Source organism: Gekko japonicus, unplaced genomic scaffold, assembly GCF_001447785.1.
Source record: "Gekko japonicus isolate JY-2015 unplaced genomic scaffold, Gekko_japonicus_V1.1 scaffold1492, whole genome shotgun sequence".
NCBI lineage: Eukaryota > Metazoa > Chordata > Lepidosauria > Squamata > Gekkonidae > Gekko > Gekko japonicus.
The window spans coordinates 215,286-225,071 of record NW_015173716.1 but is presented as its reverse complement, the minus strand read 5'-3'; the positions used below and the strand labels follow the sequence as shown (position 1 = coordinate 225,071).

The window sequence follows — 9,786 nt, the reverse complement described above, 5'->3', positions numbered from 1 at the left end:
CCCCAGTGTGCAGTTAGCCTTAAAAAGCACAGAGTCCTACCCTACTTTTGGTTGCCGGTAGAGGACAAATGTTCCCCTTTGCGAAAACTCCCTGCAAATACAAACCCAATACCGCAGGCAACCAGAATGGGGTAAACTTTTCTAAGTGCTAAGAGCCAGTTTGGTGTAGTGGTTAAGAGCGCAGACTCTAACCTGGGAGAACTGGGTTTGATTCCCCACTCCTCCACATGCAGCTGCTGGTGTGACCTTGGGCCAGTCACACGTTCTTTCAGAGCTGTTCTCTCAAGAGCTCTCTCAGCCCCACCTACCTCACAGGGTGTCTGTTGTGGGGAGAGGAAGGGAAGGAGACTGTAAGTTGCTGAGACGCCGAGTGAAGGGCAGGGTATAAATCCAAGCCTTCTTCTCCTCCTCCTCCTCGGCTGTTCAAAGCTGGGATCCTCTACCCGCAGTGGTGCAGTTCATTTTATCACCTTAGATTTCTGCCACCTTATTCTCTAGCGTCCCATTTAAGAATGTGAGGGGAAAACCCTGACTAAATGTCCCAAGCCGAGAGCAGAATGTCAAGTGTTCCCGCTGGGAATTGTCAGGGAATTTATACTTGGTTTGCCAAATTTTTCTTTCTTTCAGTGGCTTGGCTGATCTGTGGGGCTTGCAAATGTCCCTGTGCCACTGGGAGATTGTTCCCCTCCAGTAATATGGGACTAGGGTAGCTTCTTTCCTATTGACAGTAGGAAAAGTGGGGTATAAGTAGGGTTGCCAGCTCTGGGTTGGGAAATACCTGGGGATTTGGGGGGTGGAGCCTAAGGAGGGAGGAATTTGGGGAGAGGAAGGTTTCCAGTGGGGTATAATGCTACAGAGCGCACCTTCCAAAGTGGCCATTTTCTCCAGGTGAATTGAATTCTGTTGCTTGGAGATCATATGTAAGAGCAGGCAATGCTCCCTCTAAGCTGTGTGACCTGGGCTATCCAGGTCTGGGCAAGGGGGCTTTGACTCTTGAAAGCTTCTACCCCAACAGTCTTGTTGGTCTATAAGGTGCCACTGGACTCCAGTCTAGAATGCCACCCAATGGACCTTCTCAGAATTGTGACAAGTCTTCAGTAACACTCGGGCTTGTTGACAAAGCAGTGTACAGATAAAATTGCTCGCTTCCCATAGTTTGGCATCGCCTTGATAAGGTAGTCTGTGCTAGAATCGACTTTGGACTTTGCTATATAAATTTGCTTGACTGAGATTTTGGATGTCACCTAGGCTTACCAAGTGGCGGCGGGGGATCCACATGTCTTCACAGGATCCCTGCCGTGGGGACGGCGATACGTGTTGCAGCCGCCGTCGCCAGGATGTGACGCTACGCGTCGCTCTGGCAACGGGACTCCAAACAGCCCCGTTGCCAGAGCGACGCGTTGCGTCACATCCTGGCGATGGCGGTGCAACACATATCGCCATCCTTGCGGCAGGGATCCTGTGAAAACATGCTGATCGCCGTCCCCACGGCAGGGATTCTGTGAAGACATGCGGATCCCCCGCCGCCACTTGGTAAGCCTAATGTCACCAGAGGATCCAGATAGGTTCTTGGGGAGGCTTGATGCAACCACTTGTCCCCTTGATCACCTTGGCTGACAGAACCCAGCCGTGACCTCTTTGTAAAACTGGCCAGTCACATGATAAATGCAGCAATGAAGGAGGGATGTACTCCATCTGCCTTCTGTTTAAAAGTTATCACTGGATTCGGCTGAATTAGGCAAGTATAGGCTGGTATTTATATATGACAATGATGAGCAAAGTCATTAGGAAGGTGAGGCAGACAAACGACAATTGCTTTTGGAGGATTCCAGTTATCTTGACCCATCTGAAAACTGAGACAGGATTGATCACTCTCAATCATGACGTCTACTCAAAGGGGACAGAGGGAACTCTTGAGCTCTTTGCAGTTTAGATAACCATTGACCATCATATCAGTCTTGTGTGTCTTGCAGGGCTGGTGGCTGTAGGGTGCACTTATTTTATGGTAGTTCCAGTCCTACCCAGAGGACAGATCACAGTAGTACTGGGAAATTACTATTCGTCTCTCTGAGACTGGTCCCATGTAGGTCTCTCATCCGTGCCACTTAACATCTGTATGAAGTCACTGAGAAATCTCTGGAGATTCGGTGTGAGGTGTCATCGGTATGTCGTTCATACCTGCTAAGTCTCTTTCATCTCAACCAGCCAAAGCTTTCTCTGTTCTAACAGGTGGATGGAAATAATGGCTGGGCATTGGTGAATATATTGAAGCTCTGACCAGAAAAGTTAGAGATGATAGGGGTAGTAGGCACTAAGGACCAACTGGATGGGGAAATGCTTGTTTCCTGGGTGGGGGTTTCTTCTAGATCTTACCATAATTAAAGAACATCAGAGGCCATGGCTAGAGGAAACTCTTACCAGCTCTAATGGACCTGTCGACTGCACATGCTATCAGAATGAGGATAATGCTGCCATTGTTCATTTCTTGGGAATGTCTAGATTAGACTACTGTAATGCAGTCTGTGTGGGGCTACACTTGTAGACAGTGCAGTTGGTCCAAACTCTGGCTGTTCATCTGCCAGTGGATATAAGCTGAAGGAAATATGTAATTCCTCTGCTTTGTGAAGTATGTTGACTGACTGTGTTTCTGAGAATAATTCAAGTTTTTGGTTTTGACCTGTAAAGCCCTAAAATTAGCTAGGGACCGAAGTACCTGATGAAGTACCTGCTCCTGTATGAACCTTCGTGCTCTGCCAATGAGACCCTATTCCAGGTGCCACCTTTTGCTGAAGCAAGGTTAGCATCCATGAGGAGGAAGTCTCCGTTGAACAGCTTTTCCTGTCATTCTGTGGAATTCTTTTTATTGTGATGTTTTTCTGTCTCGGTTGCATAGCTCTTTCCGCACGCAGGTTAAGGCTAGTGGAGTTCAACTATTCGACGTTTTTCATGTTGCTGATTATTGCAGTCTTGCTAGTGTTTGATGTTTTCATGATCTGCAATGTTTGAAGTCTGTTGTAAGGCACTAATGAAAGCAACGTATAGATAAATGCGGGCTTCCTTCCCTCTCCAAAAGGCAGAGATGTTGAATGCATCCAGTGGCAACTGAATTTCCCAGGGCTCACAGGGGTAGGTTGGCAAAGAATTTGGGGCCACCACGAAGGCTGAAGGTCTTTTCTATCTCTGTAGGTGATGCTGGGAAGGACACTCGCCGGGCAGGCCATTCGACTCAAGAGCCCCTCCTCTTGCAGAGCCCGGGTCCCCTGCCGGAGGTCAGCGTGGGCAATGTCCAGCTGCAGCAGCTCTCCCTGAGCAGCGATACCAAACAAGAATTTGAGACGGTGTGTGGAACGAGAGGCTTGGGTGTGGGGCCCCCCCATTTCTGGGAGGGAACGGCTTCCCCACCCCTGGACGTACCTTGCTAGAACTCTCTAAACTTCTTCCTGTACAGCCCTTCCTCCGTAGTGATACAGGGAAACTTTCAGTTCTGCATCTTCCCTATCGGTCTCCATTTCTCTCTCACACCTTCTTTTGAAATGTACCCAGTGTACATTGGTGACCCTTCTAGGACCACACAGCTTCCGAATGCAGGTGAATGACTGCATGGGTGGATGCTAGGGTTCAGACTACACAAATACTGCAAGAAGTGCGTGCAATTAACACCAATTGTAAGAATCAGTTGACTCTTGTTGTTGAACTTCAAGCTGTTTTAATCTTTCTGTCTTTCAACAGACGAACTTCCCCGGAGTTTTACCGCTCGTTTCGACACATTCTTTCTCAACGTAACGGTTCCAATTTTGCATCCTTACAATATCTGACATCGGACTCTCTCCAATTCCACGTAACTTCAAGAGCTCTTGGCAAAGTACTTGCTGTCAGTTTGTAAAAGTACTTTTGTCAAGAGCTCTTGAAGTTACGTTGAGAAAGAATGTGTCGAAACGAGCGGTAAAACTCCGGGGAAGTTCGTCTGTTGAAAAACAGAAAGATTAAAACAGCTTGAAGTTCAACAACAAGAGTCAACTGATTCTTACAATTGGTGTTAATTGCACGCATTTCTTGCAGTATTTGTGTAGCCTGTATCTTAGTTATACTGCTGCCCCCCCCCCACCTTCTTTGTCACACTGGATGCTAGGGTTGCCAGACCCCAGGTCCAGGTGGCGGTTCCCCTGCTGCTGGGGGCTTCAATCCACCCCCGGCCAGCTGGCCAGTGGGGTAATACCCACCCCAAGACCCGTCCCCCAAAAGTGACAACCCTCTCCTTCCCCTCCTGCCTGATTTTAAGGGCTTCAGCTGATCGGCGGGATCATGTGGCCTGCCGACCAGCTGGAGGGCCCTTTAAATCTAGCAGGAGGGAGACAGGTGGTTGCCGGCTGCAGGCCCGGCTTGCAAAAAGACCCTTTAAGGGTGGGGCCATGGGATGGGGCATGGGGGCATCCCTTCCCACCCCGGAATACCCCCCAAATCCCCCCGCTGGAGTGATGAGGGGACCTAGCAACCCTACTGGATACTCCTCCTGTATAAAAACACCTCAGGGTTGCCAGGTACTGCCTGGCAACCAATGGGAGGGTTGGGTTGTGGGGAGGCAGTGTCCCAGGGGGGGGAAATAAGATTTTGTCTACTTATAGGAAGTTCTGACCATAGTGTTGCTAGTGATTCCTAGAGTTACCCTGGTCACTTCCAGGTTGCTGTAGGAATTGCCAGGGACTCTTATGGTCCGAACTTCCTATAAGTCGATGAGGCCTTATTTTTCTAATATTTCTCCCCAAGATGATCATGCCCCCCCCCCAATTTCCACCCACCAATTGGGTGAACATCGGTGTGGAAAGGGGCCTCAGTTACCTGGAGGTCTTTTGCCATAAGCAAGCAAATGGGAATCGTGACCCACTCACCCCCTTCCCATCCTGAGGGAAGCAGACTCATTGGTCAGAAGAGTTCTGGCCTGTTCTTCTCCATGACCCAATAGATTTCTGCCTGTACAAACTTGCATAGAAAGAACGTCTTCTGAGACAAAACCCCCCCAAAGAGGAGTGTGCCAGGAATTATCTTGTTTCGGTCTCCCAGTGCATCCCACAGCTAATCCTACCTAACAAGAGTCTGTTTCTAATTGGCAGGGCCCGTGTCGCACCCATTTGGCAGCCATCTTGCAGGAGCTGAAGGCCCCACTCTACTTGAGCGGCGAAGATATCTTCATCCCCAACTGTGACACCAAGGGCTTCTACAGGCGGAAGCAGGTACGGACCGAAAAGAGGCCTGACGGTTCTCAAAGGAGCTGGCAGTCTAAAAACTGACCTTCGGCTGTTTCCGAGGAGGAGTGCATTCTATGTCCAGAATATCAAGGCAGTCAGTAATGGCTGTGTTATCACAACCTGTAGCTGCTCTCACAGCTCCCACATGGGAGGAATAGTGAAGATACACATTGGCCCCCTTAAATTGGCAACAGTGTGAGGGAAGATAATCCAGCTTGAGCACTGCTGCTGATTCTGTGTCGCACAGAGGGTAACCTCATTGCTTGTATATGCTTTGCTGTCCTTTTTTTCCCCCTAAGGCCTTGGGAACTCCTAGGGAGTTGGTTGCTGATAAAAGGATGCGGGTTTTGTTTTTATTCTTTGTGTAGACAGAACGGAAACACTAGATTGTGTTGCAAGCAGCTGTCTCGTTGTAGCTCAGTATGGTCTCGATGCTGTGTCACCACAAAAACCAGCCTACTTGCAAATGGCATGGGGGATAAGAAATCCCTGGCAGCTGGTTGTCATTGGTGGGATGGGTGTGGGGAGACTGGAACGGCATTAAAGAGGGCAGGAAGCAGAATCAATATGGGATGAATGGAAGACTTGGCTGCGCCTGCTGCCATCTCCTTTTTATACGCAGAAGGAATGCTGAAAATGATATGCACAGAATGAGCAAATCTGCATACGCTGACTTGGCAAGCCAAGGGGGATAGAAATTTGCTCATTAGGAATCAAAGAGATTCTCTGGATGCTGATTTCAGAACCCAGCACCAGCTCGGCACTGGCGTAGTGTCATTGCTGAGACGCCCAGCCCTGGAGATGGATTTGAATTGCTGCGGCATCCATCTAACATTAGGGAAAGCTTCCCAAACCAGGGGTAAGGGGCTATAATGCAGGATAGAGCTTCTCTTGTTCAAGCTGGAAGGCCCACTTTTCAGCTGCTGGCATTTCCAGCTTAGATGCTAATCAGGTAACAGAAGTGGGCAAGAACTCAGCAGACAGACCACTGACATTTCTGTTCTAATACTTAGCAGAACATAAGAACATAAGAGACGCCAATGTTGGATCAGGCCAAAGGCCCATCCAGTCCAACACTCTGTGTCACACAGTGGCCAGAAATACCAGTGCCATCAGGAGGTCCAGCAGTGGGGCCAGGACATTAGAAGCCCTCCCACTGTTGACCCCCCCCCCAAGCACCAAGAAGACAGAGCATTACTTGCCCCAGAGCCCCTAGCTATACCTTGTGGCTAATAGCCACTGATGGACCTCTGCTCCATATGCTTATCTAATTCCCTTTTGAAGCCATCCATGCTTGTAGCACCCACCACTTCCTGTGGCAGTGAATTCCATGTGTTAACCACTCTTTGGGTGAAGAAGTACTTCCTTTTATCCGTTCTAACCCGACCGCTCTGCAGTTTCATGGAGTGCCCACGAGTTCTTGTATTGTGCGAAAGGGAGAAAAGTACCTCTTTCTTTACCTGCTCTTGAATTGTTGTGTAACTAAGTGACAAAATTGTTGTGTAACTAAGTGACAAAAGAGCATAGGAAGAAGAGATCGTTCCTACAATAGCGTTGTAAACTAGGAACAGATCTTCTGTGCTAACTTTCAATCTCTAGCTCCATCCCTATTTATCGTCTTAAAAAGCAGAAAGCTAATAGAGAAGGAAGAACCTAGGTCTTGTTCTAGTCCAGGTACTGTTGAATTCCAGTATTCTTGGGCTCCACACTGTTCTCCAGCCAGCTCGTGGGGCTAGACACATGTTATGCTACATAGGCCAATCTTTTGGCAAGTGGTCCTGACAGCATCGCGTACAACCCCCAAAGCAAGTAGAACAAAGGCTGCTTGTATGTGGGGGTGGTGGTGGTGCAGAAACCAAGCAAAGCAGCTGCTGCAGGTAGCATGGGTGGGAACGACACTTGCTGCTGCCCCCATTGCACCTGTGCAAAAGCAGTTGCACCTGTGTCTGGTTCCCCCTCCCCTCCCCAAGTATGTAAGCCCTTCTAAGGACTAGGGGTGGGGATGCTTTGCAATAGCCAACTACCCTGTGCCAGTTTAGCTCCTCCCACCTTCCCATAATGGAACCAGGTGGGACATTCAGAGGGGGACTCTCTTGCTTTTTAACTGGAGGAAAGCCCTGGGAACCCCATGAGTCGTGCTCAGAAGGAGCGCAGTGTCATGTGGATGTTCACCTTTGATCCGGGCAGCTGCTGGATTCTGTGCAGAGAAAAATCCCCACGCAGGAGCAATGGGTTGTCCCACCCCTCTCATGACTTCCTTGATTAACACGTGGAATTCACTGCCACAGGAGGTGGCGGCGGCTACAAGAGGGAATTAGATAAACATATGGAGCAGAGCGCCGAAGAATAGATTCTTTTGAACTATGGTGCTGGAGAAGACTCTTGAGAGTCCCTTGGACTGCAAGAAGATCAAATCCGTCAATCCTAAAAGAAATCAACCCCGACTGTTCCCTGGAAGGCCAGATAATGAAACTGAAGCTCAAATACTTTGGCCACCCAATGAGAAGGGAGCACTCACTGGAGAAGACCCTGATGCTGGGAAAGATTGAAGGTCAAAGAAGACAGGGCCGCAAAGGATGAGATGGTTAGACAGTGTCATAGATGCAACGAACATGAAGTTGAGCAAACTTCAGAAGAAGGCGGAAGACCGGAAGGCCTGGCGTGATCTGGACCATGGGGGCGCAAAGAGTCGGACTCGACTGTGCGACTGAACAACAACAAATGGAGCAGAGGTCCATCAGTGGCTATTAGCCACAAGGTATAGATAGGATCTCAGTCTGGGGCAAGTGATGCTCTGTATTCTTGGCGCCTGGGGGGGGGAGCAACAGTGGGTGGGCTTCTAGTGTCCTGGCCCCACTGCTGGACCTCCTGATGGCACCTGATATTTTTGGCCACTGTGTGACAGAGTGTTGGACTGGATGGGCTATTGACCTGATCCAACATTGGCTTCTCTTCTGTTCTTATGTTCTTAAAACCCATTTTCTTTCCTGAGGGCCAAAACTGTCAGCCAGTCTCTTACTGCCACTGGATTACAGTTTGGTCTCTGCCTGCATCACTGCTGGAATTTTGCTTCCTCCCACATGGACAGTTCTGCCCCCTCTCTGCAGTGGGAGTAAATACCATTCGGTTGCTCCCACTACAAAAACACAGCTGAGGCCCTTGCCTTGTAAGGAGACTGCCCTTTGCATCTCTGCGTGAGTCACTGCTCTGGGCTCACCTCCTTCCAATTAGGAGATGTGCACCGAATAATGAGTCATGCAAAAAAATAAAAATAACACCCCTCCCAATGCTGGAAGCAAGTGCATTTGGAGACAGGTGGTTTTGAGTGTTTCACACTTCAAAGGTAAACCTTTCACATGGAGGAGTGAAGGGTACCTCTGTCTTTAACTGGAGGCGTGAGAATACACCTGGAGAATACACTTGAACTAGAAGAATACACTTTAACTGTATTTAAGAATACACTTTAACTGGAGGCGTAAGAATACACACATGAACATATGGAGCATAAGGTTAATGAAGAGAGGGGGTCCCGGAGGCTTGGGGCTCTTTAGCTTGGAGAAACGACAGCTGAGGGGTGACATGATTGACGTTTATAAGATTATGCATGGGATAGAGCAGGTAGAGAAAGAAGTACTTTTCTCCCTTTCTCACAATACAAGAACTCGTGGGCACTCCATGAAATTGCTGAGCGGTCGGGTTAGAACGGCTAAGAGGAAGTACTTCTTCACCCAAAGCGTGATTAACACTTGGAATTCACTGCCCCAGGAAGTGGTGGCGGCTCCAAGCATGGACGGCTTCAAAAGGGAATTAGATACGCATATGGAGCAGAGGTCCATCAGTGGCTATTAGCCACAAGGTAGAGATAGGGACTCTCAGGTTGGGGCAAGGGATGCTCTGTATTCTTGGCGCTTGGGGGAGGCAACAGTGGGAGGGCTTCTAGTGTCCTGGCCCCACTGGTGGACCTCCTGATGGCACCTGGTATTTATGGCCACTGTGTGACAGAGTGCTGGACTGGATGGGCCATTGGCTTGATCCAACATTGGCTTCTCTTATGTCCTTATGTCTACTCAGATTGGCAGTGGCTTTCCAGGGTCTCAGGGAAGAGGTCCTTCATATTGCCTGGTCCTTTTAACTGGAGGTGCTAGGGATTGAACCTGGTGCCTTCTGCATGCCAAGCAGATGCTCTATCACTGAGCCACAACCCCTCCCCTCTTCCTTTGCTCCACTGTTCTGTATTCCACCACACTGCTTAGCCAGCTTTGAAGCTTTCCTCCATCTGCAGGAGGAAGGCTTTCGATCTGGCCGAGCCCCAGGGGTAAGAAGCAAGCCGAGGAATCGTATTAGCAGCCCAAGGAGCAAAACCTCCTCTGGTGCCATTTGCCTTCTGCTGGAAAGTCTGAGGTTTGCTTTTGTCAGCAGCTGCGTGCATAGCTGGAATTGCCGTAAGGGGAAATCCTGTACTAGGCAGGAGGTCAGGCCGGGTGAGCCGATGTCTCACTTGGTCTTCTGACCTGACCTTTTCCCTGTCTGAGTCAGAAGTAAA

The 9,786-nt window shown here is 49.3% G+C and overlaps 1 protein-coding gene across 1 annotated transcript in view; it reads left to right on the top strand.

The window, feature by feature from the left end:
- IGFBP6 (insulin like growth factor binding protein 6) overlaps positions 1 to 9,786 on the top strand; it is an 18,821-nt gene that overhangs the window by 7,491 nt on the left and 1,544 nt on the right. Inside the window, exons 2-3 of the mRNA XM_015423332.1 lie at positions 3,187 to 3,338; positions 5,109 to 5,228. Coding sequence (XP_015278818.1) covers positions 3,187 to 3,338; positions 5,109 to 5,228 — 272 coding nt within the window. The remainder of the gene's footprint in view (positions 1 to 3,186; positions 3,339 to 5,108; positions 5,229 to 9,786) is intronic.